This window comes from Typopeltis vanoorti, chromosome 21 (assembly GCF_054136105.1).
Source record: "Typopeltis vanoorti isolate ZY-2024b chromosome 21, IOZ_Tvanoo_1.0, whole genome shotgun sequence".
Lineage (NCBI taxonomy): Eukaryota > Metazoa > Arthropoda > Arachnida > Uropygi > Thelyphonidae > Typopeltis > Typopeltis vanoorti.
Window position 1 is genome coordinate 15,444,967 of NC_143569.1, and position 23,876 is coordinate 15,468,842.

The 23,876-nt window shown below is 37.1% G+C and overlaps 1 protein-coding gene across 4 annotated transcripts in view; it reads right to left on the reverse strand.

The window, feature by feature from the left end:
- LOC150094641 (tudor domain-containing protein 7-like) overlaps positions 1–23,876 on the reverse strand; it is a 624,604-nt gene that overhangs the window by 387,105 nt on the left and 213,623 nt on the right. For all 4 annotated transcript variants that reach the window (XM_090410991.1, XM_090410989.1, XM_090410990.1 and 1 more), the window contains exon 8: positions 22,979–23,049. In XM_090410991.1, the coding sequence (XP_090267117.1) occupies positions 22,979–23,049 (71 nt within the window). The remainder of the gene's footprint in view (positions 1–22,978; positions 23,050–23,876) is intronic.

Consider the following 23,876-nt stretch of genomic DNA (forward strand, 5'->3'; position numbering starts at 1 on the left):
GCCTGCGTGCAAGTGCCTTTTTATAAGTTCCATTTGAAAATGGCAACGTGACGTTGCCGAAATATCGGAAATATTTATTAAAGTATAATTTAATTTATATTTGGATCTATGTTGTTCAATTCCTAAAGTGATTTAGAAAAGTAATTACCTTCACTAAGTATAAAAAGCCCGTGCAGTTAGCCTAGTGGCTGTGCACTTTGCAACCACATGCCTGGGAAAGGAGTGTCCTAGGTTTGATTCCAATCAGTGACATGAGGAGCTGAAGGATCTTCCTCAGCCATAGCCAAGTTAGCCAGTCTTGGGCATGGACCGTAGTTTTTCTCAAGGTTGGTTTGCCAAAGCAGGCAAACCGGCCTTGAGAACTCAGCACTACAGGACATGGGATACACTGGGACGTAAGGCTGACCACCTTATCCTGTGAACAGTTTGAGGTCCAATGATTAATAAAACCCTCTACACTGCAAGGTAAAAGAAGGAAAAAGGAAGATGAGAAGTATTAAAAAAAAAAGAAAGAAAATTGAAGTTAATTTAAAGAAACTTGTCTTTTGTCATATATCACAGTAATTATCATAGTTGAACACAAGTTAAAATATGACAAATGGACAAATAAAAATGTACACAGATGTACTTCTAAAAAAAAGAGCCTGTACAAAATCAAGTATATAAAAAATGGATTAAAAAAAACAAGGTATGAAGCAATCAATAAAGAAGTGTAAAAAGTCATGATCATCAAATTCCTGATACGTACCCTCAGGAGGTGTACAGGATAAGTATGATAGTACTACTTACGCCATTACTAACTTCAAATCAATAATTTTCTTCCAAATTAATCTGTTAAGACACCAATATTATCAGATCTTATATTTCTGTCTTTTAAGATACTTATATTAATCCGTCTACATCTTGGTCTTCCTCCTGCCAACCTGGCAAAGAATGCCTGTTTTGCTAATCTTTCCTCTCCCATTATTTAAATGACCATACCCTAAGATGTGCTATAATAACACATTCCTGAATGCTAAACATGGCAAGTTCTTTCCTAATATCCTCATTTTTGATGTGATACTGCCCTTAATGTAATCTGTTCATTCTGCAAATCTTTCTCAAGACTCTCATATCAGAGGTTTAGTCATTGATCAAGTGTTTTATTTTTAATCCAGCTCTCAGATCCATAAGTTAAAATTGGTTTGGACACATTTCTTTATTTCATATAAATTTATTCAGCTGACTTTCTACCACACCAGCTTTAGTAATTTCGTTGTGTATTTCCATACTTAATTTGCCATCTTCACTAAATATTGTGCCTAAATAACTGAAATGTTTTACTTGTTCTATAGGTTCACCAGGATGCAGTTGATGTTTTCAATGTTTTTGCATATTGATTGTCTTTTAATTGTTGATTTTGATACCAAATTTATTGTAACAGTTATTCAATTTAGTCAGGGAAACTTAAAAACTTGTGCTGGATTTATTCAGAAGTATAGCATCATCTGCACAAAGTAGAGTTAAGATTAACATCACCAATTTTGATATCAGATTTAATACTGCTTTTTTTTTTGTGCGATCCATATGGATAATGTGCCCTTGTCGCACACCTGATTTTACTTCAAACCATCTTCCTATACATCCTTTAATTCTAAACATAACTTAAAGCTAAAATAGAGACCATGTATTGCTTGACAGACTTCCCATTTACACCATATAACTGTAGCGCTTTTGAAGAGCTTTCCTCTTGGCACCTTGTCATATGCCTTTTCCAGATCAATAAAACTTAAATATGAGTCCTTGTTATATTCCCAAGATTTCTCAACTATTTGTCGTAAAGTGAAAATCTGATCCAGATAGCCTCTATTTGAGCTGAATCCAGCATGTTCATCTGCCAAGCTTCTTTTCCACAATTTTTCTTAGCCATTTCTCAAGTATACTTGAGAAGTTCTCTGAATCTTCCACATTTCCACATTTTAGGGTTTTGATAACTTTTCAACTTCAAGTATGAATACGTCTTCCTGACTACGTTCCAGTTGGGAGTTTTCTACCATCATGGCTGTTTCATTTAGCAGTCTTCAAAGTAATTACTCCAGACATCTAGAACATTAATATTATTTCTGGGAAAATTCCCATGTTACTCCTCTTAAAAGCTACATTTTTATGGCTATTTTTGCCTGCTTTCGTTTAGAAGTGCCATCCCCCCCCCCCTTTTTTTTTAAAAGTCAATGGCTTTTTACTCAAGAATTCTTAGGGCATTACAGATGTGTTTTAGAGACAAATATATGCAGAATACTAGACGAAGAAAATTTGCACATACCTTATTTGGTTGTCTTCGTTCTGCAATGTGCATACTTCTGCTGTTAGGCTGTTAAAAAGGAAGTGAGATTTTTTTTTTTGGAAAAGTGGGGTTGAGGCAAAGTGGGAGAATTAATTCGAAAAAACCCGGGTTCTTTTGAAATAATATATATATATTAAGGGCACTCTTTTTTTTTTTGAGAAAAAGGAAGGGTTTATGGGAAAAGGGGACAGGGAGAGAGTTAACGGGGTGGGAGCCATTTCGACTGTGTATCATCGTCGGAACATCTTGGGATAAGCGTAGGCTATGTCATGTCAACTTGGTGCTTGTGTTATTACCTATTGTCGGAGTTGTGACCTAATTTTTATGTTGTGGAGCTTCCAACACTTGGAGATTATGTAGGGTTGGTGGATGTTGATCGAGTTTTCATCATTCAGTCAAAGTCTGCCGACCCTACATATTCTCCAAGCGTTGGAAGCTCCACAACATAAAAATTAGGTCACAACTCCGACAATAAGTGATAACACAAGCACTCAAAGGCAAAAACACCAAGTCGACATGACATGGCCTACACTTGTCCCAAGATGTTCCAATGATGACAACACGGTCGAAACAGCTCGCACCCCGTTAACTCTCTCCCCAGGCCCCCTTTTCCCATAAACCCTACCCCCCTCCTCTCAAAAAAGCCCTTAAAAAAAATATATATATATTATTTTAAAAAAAAAAAACAGGTTTTTTTTCAAATTAATTCTCCCACTTTGCCTCAACCCCCCCCAAAAAAACCTTCCCTTTTAACAGCAGAAGTGCACACATCGCAGAACAAAGACAACCAAACAACAACATCCAAACAAGGTATGTGCAAATTTTCTTCTATTACTCTGCATATATTTATCTTTAAAACACGTCCGTAAATGCCCTAAGAATTTTTGAGTAAAAAGCGAATGACCTTTAAAAAAAGGGACTCCTAAATGAAAGCAGGCTAAAATAGCCATAGAAATAATATCTATCTTTATCTTCAGTTTTCATGTCACCTTTATCATATCTGCTTCCATTTACAGCACTTTTCCCTCCATTTCTAAGGTCTTTCAAAAGCCTTCAGAATATTTTGCCACCTTCTTGATATCTATTTTCTGTTCTTACCAAAGTCTTCCCATGACTTCTGTTTTTACACAGTACATTGCTTTCTTACATTTTATTATTATTATGTGATCCCTCCAGGGAGCCCAAAGACTCATCGAGGGAGGGCACTTACTCGACAGCTCTCTGTCTTGGCCATCAACTACAATGAACCACAACTACCATCATCTACTCCAACCCCATCTACTGCCCACCACCACCACTAGTATTTTCACAGCCAATCACAAACATCCATGCCCACAGCAGGATTCGAACCTGCAGCCTTTTGGCTGGAGAGCGGATTTGCTAATGGCTCGGCCAACCAGGCCGGCTTTTCTCTGCATTCCCAGAGAACAAGGTGACTTGTTAAGAATGTCCTTTATTCTTAACAAGTCACCTTGTTCTCTGGGAATGCAGAGAAAAGCCGGCCTGGTTGGCCGAGCCATTAGCAAATCCGCTCTCCAGCCAAAAGGCTGCAGGTTCGAATCCTGCTGTGGGCATGGATGTTTGTGATTGGCTGTGAAAATACTAGTGGTGGTGGTGGGCAGTAGATGGGGTTGGAGTAGATGATGGTAGTTGTGGTTCATTGTAGTCCAGCATGGAGTTCTGATTTTTCTGTCTTTACAGACAACCTTACCACATGCCTCTCTGGCTGAAATGAATGTTTTCTTCATGATTTGCCACTGAATCTCCTAGGTATGGTTTTCTTTTTTTTTTCAAATTCTTTCGCTTTTTTCTTAAATGATGTTTGTGTATTTGGGCATACAGTTCACATCCAAGAGTTGCTCAACTTTTATTCGCTTTAAAACTTTCTTACACACTCTACTTTTCAATATGAAATTACAATTTTATCCAGATCAAAACTAAATAGTGATCACTTCCTATTTCAAATCCTCTGTATACTCTTATGAACCACTGGGAAAAGATCACTATCAACTTTTACCACAATCAATAACACTTTTATTCGTTGCATTTTCTCTCCATGTGAATTTGTGCACATGTTGGAACTTAGTAATAACTAATCCATGTGCTGAACAGAAATCCAGGAAGCATTTACCATTATTATTAGCTTTGCACTTTTTGCCAAATTTTCCCAAAACATCTCAATGTCTGGTAATCATTTCCTACTCTGCAGTTTAGATCTCCAAAAGGGGCCAATGTTTTCTTTTTCATCGATCCTGCTTCCCTCTCTAATGTCTCAAAAAATTCCTCCATTTCTTCCTTGGTACAACCTTCTGTGAGACCATAAGCATATACAACTCATTGTCCAGTTTCCCATTCTGTTATTTGCCCACATCACTATGTGATATTGCTTGCCATTCAAGAAGATTATCCTCATAATTGGTGTTGAATACTATAGCTATACCCTCTTTTCAATGATTGTCATTGCTTGTATATAACATTTTGTATTTGCCACTTAGAAAGATCAGTGTTTTTGTCTTTTTGTTTCAGTCATGCTTATTATGTGGTACTATCCAATTCTTCTGCTAGTTTCCATTTCCTTCCCATTGATGCTTATGTTAATAGTACCAATCTTGAACTCTGTTGATGAGGAGTTGGGACATGTTCTGGGATTTATTCCAGTAACTGATTTAGTCATTTTCCCTGGTTCTCTGATGAAATGGCCTTGTTTAACCAGGAGATGGCCCAGCCAGCATGAAATTCTGTCATGTTGTACCATCATTTTATATTGTAATTTAAGCCAATAAGAATACAGGGTGTCCATCCACATTGGACCTCCCTAGTTTCAACATGTTACTATTACTTAGGTGTATGGACCATAGTGACAAAACCATCAAGTTTTTGTAAAAAAAATTCTGGATGAAACTTGTAGCCTCTGGAATGTTTGAACAACTGAAACCTTATATATTTCTGCATTTTGATTTCTTTACCGTGCTTTGAAACTAAGGAAGTCCAATGTGGACACCGTGTACAATTTGGTCGGCTGAATCCCAAATTGCCAGCCCATCGTTCAATATCCAGGTAGATACTTAACAGGATGCACCACAAGATGAGGATTGGACATTAGGTCAGAAGCTGCAGTAGGTTCTCCGAATTCCTTAAAAAGCTACGTGAAGGTCTCCTCCCTGTACAACTGGGAGCAAGATATTACAAGAAACAACTAAAAATAAAAACAACAAATGATCTATATGGTAAAAGATGGTAATTGTCTGTAAAAATTTAAAAACAAAAGAAACATCTGTTGAAGTCTGGTAACAGCTGCCCAAGTGTATGGGGTTCAGACAGATTATGAATACATCTAAAATATTGACTGTGCTCATTCATGAAATGAAGCTGGTCAATTAAAATGTGACAAATGGCGAGTCCAGCATTACAAAACACACAGGTATGTTATCACCTCTCAACAAGAAAGAGTGCGAGACAACTATGACCTACATGAAGCTGAGCAAGAACTTAGTCTGTTTTGTTCAAACCCTGCACAAACAGAACTGCCATAATCTGATTTCTGGTTAATTTGCTAGAGCTGATTATTAATATCTCTCTGTTCAAAATGACTTCCACTGGGACAGAAGTTTGTGTCTGATAATCTGGCAGTAATCAATGTATGGTATAAGAAGAGGGTGGGTGTTTGAGAAATTAGCTGGCCTAGGTGCAGTATCTGCATCCTCATTTCTTTTGCATTGGATTCCATCACTTGGAATCCAACAGAAGTGCACATCTAAGTGTAGCGTCCCTAATTGAAAGAGGTGATATTTGATTTGAAAGAGAAATGGATATTTTTGTAGCTCTAGACTTTTTATTGCCTGAAGAAAACTTTGAGGAAAATATATCTTCAGTAGCAATGTAACATTTATTTTAGTGCAAGCAATACCACAGACAGATCAGTGGAAAGTTGTTACACTCTAGTGGGATTTCTTTAGATATAAATGATGTCTGTAAATATGGCAGAAGATACCATTAGGTCTTCCAATTTTGAAGAGTATAGATAGGCACAAATTCAAAATATTGAATTCCAAGAGCTCCAAAGGCTGCTGTAGACAACAGGAGAGGTGGAAAATTTAAACTGTAGCCTGCTGAAAGAAAAAGCTTCATGGTGATACATGACTGCCACAGTGAAAATGTTTTTAGTGGCATCTGGGATGTTGCCTACCAAAAACTCTAGAGCTCATAGGAGAGCTTTTACTTGCAAACCAAGAATTTTATAGCAGTCAAGTGTTATATAGATTCTCCCATTGTGTGTAAAAAAATAGTTCACAACATGGGCATGGAGGAGGGGGAGATTTTATTTTCACTGAATATAAGAGACCGCTGTCGGCGTTGAAGTGAAAAGGTGGTTTCATTTGCTTCAATGTGCAAACTATGAATAGGTAATGTTCGAAATGCTCCACTTGCAATTCTGATGATTTGACAGTGAACAGGGTCTAGCCATTGCAGAGTACTCTCTCTGGCAGAAGCATAGACTTGGGATCCATAATCAAGTTTTGATCTTATCAATGCCCTGTACAAATGAAATAAAGAACATCTGTCAGCACCTTAGAAGGGAACATAGGGTACATAGAATGTTCATTGCTTTGTAGTACTTGTCTTGTAACTGACATATGTGAGAGAGGAAACTGAGTGTGCTGTCAAATATGAGTCCCAAACATGGTTTCTGGTGCAAATGGGATTAATGTTTACCCTAGTGCGAGTTCTGGATGAGGATGAAGACCACATCTGAAACATAAGTGTATACAAATTTTCTGCTGCTGTGAAAATCTGAATATTTGAAAGCACCCAATTTGAGAGATGTTTTAATGGCTTGCTACAGCTGTCTTTCTATGATCCCCTCATATTACAAGAATGACAGAAGATGGTGAAGATGTCCACATAGAAGGCATTGCTTACTGTTGAAGGAAGGTGTTTTGTTATTGAGTTGACCTTGACTGGAAATAAAAAACAAAAAAAATATGACACTTAAAACTGAATCATGTGGGACTCCTTCCTCTTGAGTGTACAGTGAGGAAAGAGAGGTAGTTTCCTACTCAGACTTGGAAGATTCAGTTAGATAAAAAGTTCTTGATAAAAACAGGAAGATTCCCTCCGAGTCCAAAATTGTGTAAAGCTTTAAATAATCCAAATCTCCAAGTAGCATCGTATGCTTTTCTTCACATCAAAGAAAACTGATACTAGATGCCCACATTTTAAGAAACATCTGTAATGGGTGCCTCCAGCAAGACTAGATGATCAGTAATAGAATGATATTTTCAGAAGTCAGATTGTGTTCTGGAAAAAACAAAAGTCTCTCTGAAGAAATCATAAAAGACAGACTTAACTCCTTTATTTACAGAATCTTGCACAAGCAGCTGGTTAGAGCAATTAGACAATAGTTATGTGGGGATTTTGGATCATTTCTTGCTTGGAAGGGCAATAATAATTGCCTTCTGCCAGGTATCTAGAAATATATTATTTGATAACCTCCAGGGACTCATCGTAGAAGGCCCGCTCAACCAGCAACACATCTAGCATAATGAGCTTTGAAGTTATTTACATTACCCATGTGTAGAGGCTTAAGTGCTGTGAGGACATCATATTGCAGGCTTAATGGATTGTAGTGGATCATAATGGAGCGCCCTCTAAGATTGGTTGTATAACTGCCCTTAGAGGGTGCTCCACCTAGATAGGACTTTAGTGTCAGTCACATGGTTGGGCTTAGCATTGTGTGTTATTTGTTTTTATGTTACATTAGTTTTTTTGTAATCTCTGAAGATGTCTCATTTAATGAGACGAAATATATAGGAAGCATTAAATTCTGTTTTAATCCTTTCTGAGTGCTGTATACAATCCATTAAGCCTCCAATATGATTATTTACACTACCTGCACTCACAAACACCGAAGGCAATGCATTCCACTCTCTAACAACTCTCCATGCAAAATATCTACTCCTTCACCACATCTCTATATAATTTTAGTTCTTACCATATTACATCCACTCTTTTTAGAATTTCTTCTCTATTAATCTGATAGAATCCCTTTAGTTGAAGATCTTTATCATATCTTCTCTTTTCCTCTTAACCACCAACCTCTGTAATCCACATTCTCTCAAATGCTCTTCATAATCAACACTCCAGAGTCCTGATATCACTTTGGTTATTCATCGTTGGACCTCTCTAGTGTTTCCACATCACAATGAAAACTAGGTGACCAAATCTGAGTGCACACACAGAAGTTCTGTTCTAAAGGTGCAAAAGTTGATCCATGAACAATGGTGACAGGTATTTTGCTATCTCATAATGAACATTATCTGGTCCAACAGCAGTTGGTTGGCATCTAAGCAGAGCAGCTTTCATTTCTTTGGTAAAACAACCTGTTGTATTCTTCACTCCTGTTCAAAGAAAACTGAATTTGCCATTTTTCTGCTTTACTTTTTTTTGGGCAAGGAACTTGGGGGGGGGGGGGGAATAAGATGTTGCTGAATGTTCTAAGAGAGCTGCTCAGTGATATATCTGCCTTTCATTTTCTGGATTTTTTCCCTATACTTCTTTGCTGTTGGTGGATCTTGACAGAGAAGAAGTGGTTATGAGAACAGATGTATCTTGCTGAAACTCATCTGGAGCTTTCTTCTGAGTTTCTTTGGCTGCTGTGCAATCATTGCACCATGGCACAGAAAAATGTAGGACCAAATTAGATGGTTGAAGAATTGCAATTCTGGCTGTTCCTATAATACACTGTTGCAAGCTTCATTACATAACTGACAGGAGATAAGTTGACCATTGCAGAATCACATTTGGCTGATGGAGAAAAGGTGGACCAGTCAGTTTACTTGATTTGCTGTCATGATAGATTATCAAGAGAAAGTGACCACTCTGAAACAGGAAGTTATCAGTTTCCCATTGAAACAGTGGGAAAGGGAGAACAGTTAAGTCAATTACAGTGAATGTTTAGGTAGACATATGGAAGAAGGTGTTGCTTGTTGTCTTTAAGAGGAAGAGATTGTTGTTGTCAAACAGACAACTCTTCCTCTGATGTTCATTCAGACACTATCCCACAATCCTGTGTCTGTTTAAATCCTAAATTAAAAGTAAAGGGAATGATAACTGTGATATTACATCAAGATCATCATGAGAAATATCTGCAGCAGGAAGAAAGTAGATGCAGCATACATATATTATATGTTATTATATTTCTGAATGAGAGTCAGATAGAAACTGCTTAAACATTGGTGCCAATTTGGATTTGCTGGAAATGGTTATCTACAAGGATAGCAGCTCCTCTGTGGGCAGGCTCATCCCCTGTCCTTATAACATTACAGAAAGCTAGATCATCACTCAGATTCAATTATGTTTCCTGAAGACAGAAGCAATTTATACTTCTGCAAGTGAGCTTTGATCTCAAGTTTTTGTCAGAATCCATGACAGTTCCACCGAAGAAGTGTTTCCATTTTTTCTTTTTGATGTTATCATTTGGCTTCCTCCATTGAGAAGTTTTGTTTTCATTATTACTCTTGGATTTTTTTTTCTTTTATGAGAATTGTGGACAGCCAGTATCCATTATTTCACTCTCTCTCTCTCTCTCTGGGGCACTTAGTATATTAACTGTTTTATCTCCCTGGGGGAGGGGAGGTGAGAAAAAGAGGTATCCATGCTATCTAGAGGAATGGCTTTGTGATGCACATTCCATTACTTCTTGAATAAGAAGATTTTCATGTAGTTGGACCATTTTTGGCATGTCTTCAGAAGTGAGTCCATAATTATTATTACGGGTATCTCCATGGAGTCAGTAGACTCATCGCGGGAGACCCAAACTAGCAAAACAATATCTGTCATATCTCTTCTTGAATTCATTTACAGACGAAGAGCTCACAACTAAGTCAGGCAATGAATTCCACTCATTCACCACCCTCCAGGCAAAAAACATTGTTCTGACACCTTTGTTAACCACACTCTTCTTTAATTTCCAGAGATGACCTCTTGTTCTTCCATCACTATCACACAGCTGAAACATTTCCCCTGCATCAATCCTATAAAAACCTTTTAGTAATTTGAATGTTTCTATCATATCCCCTCTTCTTCGCCTATCAACCAATCTCTGCAATCCACAAGCTCTCAATCTATCAATGTAGGGAGCATTTTTTATATCACTCACCAACTTGGTCACTCTTCTCTGAACCCTCTCCACAGCCTCCTCATCTCCAAGGAATCCAGGTGACCAGACCTGAGCACAGTAATCCAAATGTGGAAGTATCAATGCTTTATAAAGGGGAATAATAACCTCTTTATCTCTGGATGTCAGTGTGTTCCTCAACAACTGAGTAATCCTATGTGCAATCTTGGACACCTTAGCAATGTGTCCTCTGAACTTCATCTCCCTATCTACCAATACCCCTAAGTCCCTAGCCTCATCAATCTCTTGGAGTACCCTTCCATCGATGTAGTACACAGCTGGTAATCTTTTAATCCCAAAATGCATGACTTTACACTTTTCCACATTGAACTGACATCCATTTTCTTTTGCCCATTTTACCAGCTTATTTAAATCCTCCTGCAAACTTTCAACATCAGCTTGATTTTTTATTGCACTACACAACTTTGCATCATCAGCAAACAACTGAATATCTCCCTTTAAGCCGTTTCCTATATCATTTATATACAAATTAAACAACATTGGCCCAAGCACAGAGCCCTGAGGCACACCACTGGTCACCTGCCTCATTCTAGACTCGGCTCCTCCATACACCACCTTATGGTATCTCTCCCTGAGCCATTCTCCTATCCATATCACCAATTTAATATCCATTCCCATCTGCTCCAATTTGCATAACAGTGTTCTATGGGGTATCCTGTCAAAAGCCTTAGCAAAATCCAGAAGTACCACTGTGTAGCCAGTTCCTTTGTCCAACTCAGATGTTATTCTATTATGAATAGTTAATAGATTGCTAAGGCAGGATCTACCTTTAACAAAACCATGTTGGCTCCTATAGAGTATCATATCCTGATCCACCCATTCTTGAATTTTGTCTTTAACCAACTTTTCCAATACTTTTACCACTACTCCTGAGATGGTGATTGGTCTGTAATTCAATACTGCAGTTTTAGAGCCACCCTTATGCAAAGGAACCACTTTGCCTAACTTCCACTCCCTAGGGACCATACCAGAGTTCAAACTTAAGTTAAATATCCAGGTGAGAGGGGTTGACAATTCATTTGCACATTCACGCAACACCCGAGCTGACATTCCATCTAAGCCTACCGCAGTGTTTGCATTTAAGTTTTGCAATATATTTAATACCTCTGATTCTTTAGCTTCAATTCTCACATTAGGTATTGCTGTAGGTATAGAGATATCCTCACTTGGGTGATAGACTTTTGAAAAGTGATCACTCAGTAACTCTACTATTACATCTGATTTTGTCACCTCAATACCATCAGCACCCACTAAGGTTATCCTTCCGAAGTCATTCTTCCTCTTACTTGCCACATAGCGGAAGAACTCTTTGGGATTACCCTTGATCTCTTTGGCTAAGGTCTTCTCATAATCTGATTTAGCTTTTCTTACTATGCTGGTAACCTTCCTAGCTTGAGCCTTGTACTGCTCATGGGTGTCCTGATCACCTTTCTCCTTGTAAATTCTCCATAACATTTTCTTTTTTTGCAGTTCAAGCTTGATACTACTGCTCGTCCATCTAATGCCCGCCTTGTTTGACCTCCTAACCATGGGGACACAATCTGATATTGCTTTCCTCAGATACCCGCTGATTTTATCCCAAGCACTGCTAACATCATTCCCTTGCAATATGTTCTGCCATGGGATGGCTGCAAGCTCACTCCGAAGCTTGTTATAATTGCCTAACCTGTAGTTCTGTACATACCCCTTCTTAATAGAAAAATCCACAGATTTTGCAACCTCCCAAGTCAATACCACATGATCGCTTTCACCAACTGGAGGTAACGAGGACACCTTACTTATGCATATAACCTCTGAACCAATAACCAGGTCCAACACTCTCACACCACGTGTCCCTTCAGTTACGTGCTGTTTCAAGTAATTATCTCGTAGAAGATGTATGAATTCCATTTCCTTTTTGCTACGTGATATTTCCTCCTTCCAATTGATATCACCGTAATTAAAATCCCCCATAATAATCACCAAGCCTTCACTCATTGCACTAAGTTGCTGATGCATGAATTCAATATCTCCCCCAGTACTCCCTGGCCTATAGCAGCATCCAACTGTATATTTGGTTGCGTTGGTCACTATTTCGCACCAGACTGCCTCAAATGAACTCTCATTCACATGTCTATCATCATGATATACTATTTTCTTTGGCTGCAACACATCAGCTATCATCAACAGTACTCCTCCTCCTGTTCTATCTTCTCTATCCTCCCTGAAAATACTGTACCCATCACATTCAATTCCAGTGACCACATCTTCTGCTGACAGCCAAGTTTCACTAATGCCTACAACTTTTGGTGAGATTTCACTGACTAATGCCAAAAATTCTTCTCTCTTATTTCGAATGCTTCTAGCATTGGTATACAAAAATTGCAGATTCCCTCTAGTTCTTGTACTGGCTTTAGAACTGATATATAAGTCACTAACTACCGTAGTCCTATGCCGATTTTTATCCCCTCTCTTCTGCAATTTATTCAGCCTATAAGGATCAATAAATACACAATCAGTGCTAAAGTTTCTCTCTCTTACACTCAACCTTTTCAATATTAGTTTCCCTGCCCAATAACTTCAACCTGTTCAGAAAACAATAACTTCTTCAATCGCTTATGTCCTTCCATGTTAAGATGCAGTCCATCTCTAGCATACAACTGCCTTTTTCCTTCAAACACACTCCAAACATCAACAAACTCCAGACCTCTTTTTCTGCACATTCTTGCAATCATATCATTCATTATCATTGCTCGTCTACTTAACTCATAATAGTCAAAACGAGGCAGCACACACACTATTCTCCCATTGACACTTTTCCTCTTCACAATATCTAATAATGTTCTTAAATCTTTTCCTACCCGATTTATACTACCTCTCAGGTCATTCGTACCCACCATAACTATCATCTTGTCTGCTTCATGCCCTCTCTTTATTGCTAAAGCCACTCTTTCTATTGTCCCATCAGCCAAGCACTCCTCATGCATACCACTCTCCATACCCTTAATCATAGAATCATCATATATTTTACCACTCTTAACTTCATTCAAGTCCACACTCATGGACTCATTCTCTACACTATTCAGCATGACTCTCCCAGCTTCATTACTCAACTCTCTATTACTTACCCCCCCACTCTCACTACATCTCATTTCTTCTAGGCCACTTGTGGTTTTATTATGTTGACTCCCAATCACTCCCATACTATTTATTACTGAATCATTCACCAAAGACTCACCCATATGTAATCCTGTTCTAGTTACTTCAGCTAAAGTAATCTCTATAGTCCTAATTTCTCTGTTTAACACATTAAACTCAGCTTTAACTTCCAGTATCTCCTTACCGATCACTTCCACTTCCTCATGTAGAAGATGAAGGTCATTTTTCATTTTCATAAACTCCCGCCGAAGTTCTTCCGCTACGGTCCCGATGTCAGCTTCCATTCCTAAACGCTCCAGCCTATCCCGACACTTCTCACATACGTCGACATTTTCGTTCTTCTCATTTTGCCAGACCGACCACAGATCCTTCATATTTTTCGGTGCATACATATAGCAGTTTCCGCAACGCATCCATTGCGAAAAATCTAACGCTGAGCCAGCCTTTCGTGTAGTAGTAGAAGTCCTGCGCGCCGCTGACGTACGTTTCTTGTTGGACGCCATCTTTACACGTTGATATAGTGAAACAAACGGCAGTGAAAACAATATATACAACACAGTTCTAAACAATACCACTGAAGGACACTTGTTTCTAACCGATGCACAATTGCAGCACAATTTGTGACAAAAAGCCACACTATATTTAACTTTGTTGTAATGATTTTTCTTACTTTCATTCACTCAACAGGAATAGCGAGCAAGTCCTATCTCTCAGGAGGCAGAATTAACATATGTGTCACTGTTCCAAACTGACTTTCTTTACAGTTGTCTTCTCAGTGTAAGGTATGCAAGTTGACATACTTAAAGATGGAAATTTAAACTTACATGAAATAAATTTATCAGTTGCAAAATTTTCACCTGTATATCATAGGCATCCTCAGTAGATTATCAGTGGAACACAATATAAAATTACAATAAAATAATCAGTTTCAAAAAACCTTCACCATAGTGTTAATAGGACAACAGACAGTGACTAAAAAAAAAAAACAGCTAATAAATTTATTTCATGGAAATTAACTTGCATACCAATATTAAAACAGTTATCTTGGCCTTATGAAGAACTTTTATCTAAGCAATGTAGAGCACATGCCAAACTTTTATTCAAGAAAGCTAAATACACTAATAGAATCATTTCTAAAAAGATGTAAGATAGCACTGATGATTCCTACATGCAGCAAAATCAAAGAAGTTTGCAGTTGTTAAAAGCACTTTGTATATATACTAGAGCTAGTAAATCACTACTAAATTACAACTTAATGATGCAAAGAAATCTTTGGCCTTGTTAAATATCGAAATCAGGTCTTTTTATAGCTCCATTTCTGAATTGGTATCCACTGAATTTTTAAACATTTCTTTGGATTCCTATAAGAGACTTTTCAACTCTACTTGTAGCTCTTTTATACAGAAATTTAATTTAGTAGTTGACTGCTCTATCATTCTAGTAATATTACTGACAACAAGGAGAAATTAGTAATAAATTTACCAGGACATCCTCTTACTCAGGATCAAACCTCAGTTTTAGCTAATCATCATGAATATGCCATCTCTCCAAGTAAATTACCAATTATGGAACATTTTTCACTATATTTTCCTGACAGAGATATATATTCATTTCCTTCTGAGACAGCAAACAAAGTTCAGTTTCAATCAGCCATAATTCTTTTCAAAGAAATTCTATCACCTTCTAACCTAACTCCATCAGAATTCAAAACACTTAATTCTCTCAAAAAGAATAATAATTTTATCATTACTTAAGCAGACAAAGGCAAGCAGTAGTCATACAACATAATGTTTTCTAAAGATTTCCTTAATACTACATGATTCCTCTACTTAGTATCCTCTCTCATCTGATCTGACTTCTAGCCAAGTTAAAGTCAATAAACTGATTGATATTATTTCAATTTTGAACAGAGAATTAAAGGGGAAAAAAAAATTTTTTTTTTCATGCTCACCTGCATAGATTATATGGTCTTCCCAAGATTTATAAACTAGATATTCCATTAAAATCATTAGTAAATTATTGTATTGGCTGTCTCATATATAAAGTTTCTAACTACTTGTCTATGTTATTCTCTTAACTTACTGGAAAATCTACTTCCCACATCAAGAACTCCCCAGATTTTAAAATAAAAGTTCATAATCTATATTTAGAACCTTCAGATATTTTATTTAGTCTTGATATAATCTCTTTCTGTACAAAGATTTCTTTGGTAGACACTATTAATTTACTTATAGATTTTTCTCCTCATATCAAACTTCAAGAAACTGTAATGCATTCAGGTTATTTCAGTGTACAAGTCAAATTATACCAACAAGTTAAAAGAACATCCATGGGTAGTCCTATCTCTCATACCCTTGTCAAGTACTACATGGAGCATGTTGAAGATTGTCTCCTTAACCACCTTACCGGCCATTAACGATCAAATACGCACCCCTCAAAAGCTTTGTATCCATCATATATTTAAATGTAATATCAATGGTATTACAATTTTAATATGCACTTCGCATCCATGGAAATGTGGACGTATATATACGTCCTGGCCAGCAGCGTGGTTAAAGACATTTCTCCTAAACCTACAGCAAGATACAGATATTTACAACATAGAAAGGTTCATGATCAATTTAAAACTATTCATTTTAAAAAAAAGTATGATTCATTTGAGAATTCAGTTTACTTTAGAAGAAAAAATAGTGTTTTTAGATATTTTAATTCTTTCTTGTAGACAAACTTATACGTTGGTTATGCATTATTAAAACATTTAAGGAATTGAACAACGTAGTTAAGAATATAAATTAAATTATACTTTAATATTTCCGATATTTCGGCAACGTCATGTTGCCATCTTCTAAAGGAACTTACAAAAAAAAGGCACATGCACGTAGGCACTACAACATAGTAACTGGGAATGAAGTGATGAAGCTATTGTTTTCCTAAAAGTCCTGATGGTGCCCTCTAGCAGGCTAAGTAGGTGTTCTTGGCTGTTGGGCTGAAGGTCTGCTGATGTAAACCTCCCAAATTTGGGGCAGTCGCATACAACCAAATTTGTTGAGGTTTGAAGTATTTCTCAGGGCTGAGGCTGATTCCATAGATAGTCTTTCGAATTTGTATTTGCTACGGTGTATTACTGTAGCTTTCTTCCACCGTATTCTGTGGAGTGCATCCAGAGCATGGTCTGCAAGACCAGAATGACTGTACTTGTGAAAACAGATGTAGTCCTTGTGTTCAGAAATTCTGATATTTGCTCTCCTGCCTGTTTGGCCGAAGTAAGATAGTTTACAACTGCAAGGGTCCTGGTATACACCAGGTAGGTCTAGGGGAAGTGGTTGGACTTTAGTGGAGTGGATAAGGGATGTCAATTTTCTGTAAGGTCTGTAACAGGAGGTCAGATCATGTTTTTTTAAGATTTTGGTAATCTTTTCCGAGGTGCCTCGGATGTAGGGATTGGTGATGGATTTAGAATAATCCTTGTTGTGGAGGGGGGGGAGGTTGTGGCTTGTAGGTTTTAATATTTTTTAGATTTTTTTAGGGGGGGGGGAGCCATTGGTTAAGAAAGTGTTGAGGATGTGATTTAGTTCAGTGTTTAGGGCATTGTCGTTAGAACATTAGTTTAGCCCTGTTGTATAGTGTTTTCACCATTCCATATTGTTGTGAGGGGGGGGGGAGATTGTTGGTGAATGTATCTGCCTGTATGGGTGGGTTTTCTATAGACTGAGAAAACCAAGGTTCCATCAGGCAGGCAGGTGACTAGTGTGTCTAGGAAAGGGAGGCTGTTGTTTTCCTCTTTTTCCAGGATGAACTTGATTCTGGGGTGTTGGTTGTTTAAGTGTATTAAGAAGGAGAGGAGTGTTTCAGAGCCATGTGGCCAAATAGCGAACACGTCATCAACGTAGCAAAGCCATATGGTTGGTTTTTATGGGGCAGAGGCTAAGGCTTTTTCTTCAAAGGTCTCCATAAAGAAATTGGCCAAGGGTGGGGAGAGTCGTGAACCCATGGCTGTCCCCTCTATTTGTTTGTGGAATTTTCCCTGCCAAATGAAATAGCCTGAGTTCATTGTGAACTGAAATAGAGCTGAGATATTGGGAGAAAATTTAGCTTGGATTAGCTCTAAAGTTTCTTTGAGTAAGATATTTGTGAATAAGGAGGAGACATCAAAGCTGACCATTATGTCAGTGTGTTGGAGTGTAAGGTTTTCTATGCTGGCTTTGAAGTGGGCTGAGTTTTTTTTTGTGTGATGGTGTGTTGCCAATATAGTGTGTGAGCTCTTTGGCCAAATGTTTAGCTAATTTGTATGTGGGGGGAATCAATGCCATCCACCATGGGATGTAATGGCACATTTTCTTTATGTATTTCTGGGAGTCCGTAAATATGGGGTGGGGGGTATAGAATTAAAAGGCTTTAATCTGTTGGTAACTTCTAAAGGCCAAGAAGTGACTTTCTTAAGGAGCCTGTTAAGTTTTCTAATTTGAGAGTTGGTGGGATTGTATTCGATAGGGAGGTAAGTAGCCCGATCTAATAGAAGAGCATTCAGCTTACACGTGTAGTCCTTTTGGTTAAGTACTACAGTTATATTTCCCTTATCCGCTTTGATGATAACATTCTTTATTATTCCTCATTTCCTGTAGAGCTTTATATTCCTTGTTAGATATGTTGGTTTTTGGTGGTCTTGCTTTGGAGAGGACACAAGCTACATCCAGTCTTATACCGTTGGCGATTTGATGTGGAAGGTGGCGGATTCCACGTTCGATCTGGATCACAATATCCTCACTAGGTATTTTACTGGGAGCAATGGCGAAGTTGTGGCCACGTGAAAGCGTGTTGAGTGCTTCAGGGTGACTGAAGAAAGGTTGATCACGGTGTTGGTAGCAAGTTTTGGAAAGACGGTAGAGTTCTTTTTTAATTTTTCGAATTTTTTCATCTGTCGGCCTCATATTTTTTCAAATTCTTTGTCTGCAGCAGTACACGAGAAGTCATGTAAAATCGACCAAAGTTCGTGATTTAAAGTGCACGAAAGCTCATCTTCGACGGCACGAATAGGTCTTGCAGACCATGCTCTGGATACACGCCACAGAATACGGTGGAAGAAAGCTACAGTAATACACCCTAGCAAATACAAATTCGAAAGACTATTTATGGAATCAGCCTCAGCACTAAGAAATTCTCCAAACCTCATCAAATTTGGTTGTATGTGACTGCCTCAAATTTGGGAGGCTTACATCAGCAGACCTTCAGCCCAACGGCCAAGAACACCTACTTAGCCTGCTAGAGGGCATCATCAGGACTTTTAGGAAAACAATAGCTTCATCACCTCATTCCCAGTTACTTTGTTGTAGTGCTTACGTGCACGTGCCTTTTTTTGTAAGTTCCTTTAGAAGATGGCAACGTGACGTTGCCGAAATATCGGAAATATTTATTAAAGTATAATTTAATTTATATTCTTAACTACGTTGTTCAATTCCTTAAGTGTTTTAATAATTTTAATTCTTTGTTGACCAGATAGCAATTTACAATTTTCTGTGTTAGTAAAGAAATTTATACTGATCATTATATCCATGCTAATTTTCATCATCATCATCCTAATCAAAAGACTGGAACCATTAAAACCTTACATCGTGCTCATAATATATGTTCCACTGAAGATGTTTTAAAACAAGAATTGAATTATATTAAATCTATTTTTATATAAAATGGCTTTAATGAATCTTTTATTAAGAAAACCTTGAACAGCTTTCAACAACCAGTCTCTAGATCTCCTGAAGGTATCGCTCAGATTCCATATCCTTATATTAAAGGGGATTTCTGCACCCACAGTTACAGTTCTAGTACCTTTCTTCCTATCAGGAAGATTTCTACCTTCCTTTCTTCACCTAAACACAAGCTTTCTCCCTTAACCCTCCTGGTGTTTACTAGATCCCATGCACCTGTGGTATGTCTTATTTTGGACAGCCCGGCAGATTTGCAGCCATTCATCATGAAGAACATAAATCTTACAATTGGCCTAGCAGAACATGCTATCTATCTCAACAAAAGTTTTTTTTGAAGATTTTACACAGAAATATATTCTTTATAGAGCAATTATATAATTCATATGAGACCTTTTTATACTGACTGAACTTTCTATACTGACTATTAACAATGAACCACTGAATATGTTCAGTAATTGTGAGATGCACCTCCATATTTATAGTAATTCCTATGTTTCTAGCTAGTTGGCTGTTCAGATTATGCAAAAAGACTACAGAGAGAGAAGATGTCCTCAAAGTGTATGTATTCTTTGGCTGATTTGCATATTAAGCAGGAAGAAAAAGGTTGTGGAAAGAAGTGTTTGATGAACAGGCACTAAAGAAACTGCTAAATCTATAGCACTTTGGTATGGGGGGGGGTGATAAAGGGAGGAGAGAGAACCTGCAGATAATTTCTTTGGGATCACAAAATATGAGGAAGAATCTTAGAGAGGTAGACCAAACAGGAGAGGAGGAGGAGGAGTTGTTCAGTTGGTATGAAGTGATGGGAAACCAGTATAACCTAAATTTTAATTGCAGGATAAAGCATCAAGTTTCTGAGAGGAAATTCCTGCCATTCTCACAAGAAACTGCTAATTCACCTTCAGATAAAAGGACACTATAAATTTTCTGCTTGTACTATGATAAGCAAGCCAAGTCTGATATGTTTCCAACCAAAAGATGTCACTGCATAGAGCATAGAAGTTTTAAAACCTAAAAAAAAAAAAACCAATACTAATAAAAAATCTAAATACTAATAAAAATCTAAGAAACTTAATACCAGTATATTGCTACGTACTTTGTCATGAGTGAAAAAATACAATAGGCCTTACTGCTTTATCAGTGCAGACTGAAATTACAAAAAAAAAGAGGCCAGAGAAAGAAACTTGCAAAACATTTTCTGCACTATCATAATAAAGTTGAATAACATGCAGTTGAACTCAAATATACCTTCAGTCTGCAAACGTCCCAAACAAGTATATATATGATTCCCTGTACATTCATATTTCAAGAATTGCATATATAAATTCCCTAAATATGTGACCAGAGCAAGATGTATCTGACTATATAACATTATTAAATATACACTGAATAGCCAGTTTATTACAAACCTAATAATGGATAGTATTCCCCCTTATCTAGAACTGTCAAATCATCTGGGCATAGATTCCACTAGATGCTAGAAGATTCACAGGAATGTGCATACACAAACTTGCATACATACACCACACAGATGCTGCAAACTGGACTGCAGCAAATCTCACCAATGACTCATTTTGCCTAATTTTTAACTGGTTTGACAAGTGACTGACCTCATGCTCCTGAAAAACACTTTCAATACATTAGCCTGCAGAAAGTGAATGGTACTGTCTCACCAGGATAAGAATACCTGTTGCAGACCAATGATTCATCTGCTCAGAAATGTTATGGTATGGTATATAGATGTTTCACCAGTTTTTAGGGGACTGAATTTGTACCAAGAAAATGCACTCCAGCAAAATCATCCTCTAGTCTGTATTGTTTCCAGCATGACAGATTCAAATGAACCATGAAACTTAAATATAAATTTAAGTTGCATGGTTGCTTAAATTTAAGCAACATTTTTTTCCAATCTTCAAGTGTCCACTATACAGGGTGTCCCATAATTCTTAGTGCAGTTTTGAACTCTAATAGGTCCAACATTATAAAAGTTACAGATTTATAGTATATAATAGCTTAAAGAGTATGTAATTAAGTTTTATTTACAATGATCTGTTTCTTATTAGTGCTCAACATGACTGCCATCTTGTGCAATGCATGCAACTAGGCAATTTTTGAAGTCCAGAAAACATTTTGTAGTTGCTGAGAAGTGACTGAATTGATTGCATTTGTAATTTTAGTCTTTTAAGGTCAGAGAGAAGCATACACGACTGTTTTGATGTGACCCCATAAGAAAAAGTCAGGTCACACAAAGTTCCATCTATCTGCGAAGTCATCCAGAAAATTTCATACCTGTGTCGCATAGTGACAGGGTGCCCCATCCTGTTGGAAAATGGTTTTATTCATAAAGATTTAGTCTCTTTAATTCGGGAATAAAAAAATTCTGAAGAATTGCTAAATAAGATTCACTCCTGAAAGTGGGATCATCGAAAAAGAATGGCCCGATAATGCAACCTCCTAACCATGCACCACACATTAACTTTTGGTCTCTTTCATATTGCCACATTTCCCGAGGCTTCTCGTTATCCCAAATGCAGCAATTGTGATGGTTAACTTTAAGATGAAAAAAGTCAACATGTCAATAACATGTCATTTTCCATTTGTGTCTTCATCAGTTGAAGACAGAAATCCAACCTGACATGATAACTCTCTTCTTGTAGCATTTGAACAATTGTAATTTTGTAAGCATGTATATGGAGTTGTCTGGTTAGAATTATTTGCACTGTGGTTTTTGGTACATTTAACTCAGCAGCGCATGTAGCACTGATTTCTTGAGACTCTTATCAAATTCCCATTCGATTTCAACCACATTCGGTTGAAATCTGAATGGGAATTCGGATTTCAACTCTGATTTCGTTGATCAGAGTTGAAATGATTGAATTAATCATTTCAATCATTTCATGAATTGATCCAGTTTCTTTGAATTTTTTCTCCACTTATTAAATTTCTGTGGGGAGCCTCCTTGTTATAATGGGCAGAGAATTTTCTTCTCTGTCCATTATAATAAATCATTTGCCATCTTCAATCACACCAGTCTAAAAAAAAAATATAATGAAATAATATTCATGCATCAAAAATTCTAATAGTTATACTTTCAAATGATATTTATTGCAACTCTGTAACTGCGATACTTTTGAAGCAGTTAAAGATCAAAAGTGCACTAAAAATTACGGGACACCCACTATAGCAGTTGCTTGATTATGTCTGACAGTCACTTTGTACTACTACACCATTTGTGACAGGTTCTGACTGAATATATGTCGTGATAAGCTCCTCAGCATGCCACTGTTGCATTCTCCAGTAATTCAATGATCAAGTTTAGACTTGCATGATTCTCATAATTTCTGCTAACACAATAAGCTGTTACTTCTCCTAGAAGTTTGGCCAGTGAATGCTCCTCCCTATTCTTCAGCACCTGCCTTGATTATCTACCTTGGAAATGACATATGATAATGTCAGTGGTAAAGCAGATTTTGTTGCATCATAGGTATGCAGGTCCACTTGATGTTTATATATAATTTATACATTTAGTTACACAAGCATACCCAATGATGGAAGTTTAGCTGTCATAAAGACTTACTTAAAATAAAGTTAAAAGAATAAGAATATTTGAGAACTCACTTCTAAAATCCTCCCTACAAATGCTTTAATTTCCTCTTCAGTCTCAACTTTCGTAGTGATATACTTGGCTTCTACAAAGGTATTTTAAAATTAAATGTAAGTGAATTATCAGTTTCTGAAATTAGAGAATAAAATAAATTTCAGGAGATATGCCACTTTAAAAATATTTATACTGGAGACATTACAATTCAATCTTAAAATTTATTATTTATTTTAGACCTCCTCAGAAGGAGACTCAGGTGGTAAATGATTTTCGTTACCTGGCACTTAATCATTGCCCTGCATACTGGAGTCTTAAAATAACCCCATTTTTGTTCTCTAAATTTCCAGATTATCTAACATAACCCACTAGATGTACAAAATTTTTGTGGATATGATTCACATAAAAAAAAAAAAAATGAATTGTGCCATTCTTTAAATTCACAGAGAATCAATACATTTGTTCACTCGTTTTCCACAAGAAACATCTACTCTTCAACTCCTATGCTGACTACACCATTGATTAACTCGTAGCAATGGCTACCTGTCCCATTCCTACTGAACTATGCTATGAAAAACATCTAAGTCTAGTTAGATGAGAGGAAGGCACTTCCATCTGCTAACAAACTAGTTATAAACTTCGAATTCCTGTCTACCATAACCCAAGATCCATAATTTCATCAGTTTCTCACAACATAATCCCACCAAATAATAAGCCACTGAAAATCTCAATATGACAAACTTCACACTAACAATGAATTGACAGCCACTGTTAAATGCCCACAGTTTCAGGCTATTGAAATCAACTTGCAAGTGCTATATATCAGTAGTATCACTCATTGACCTAATTACCTACCTATCTTGGCATCATCAGCAAACAACCAAACAGCTCATCAGGTCTTTCTCAATATTATTAATG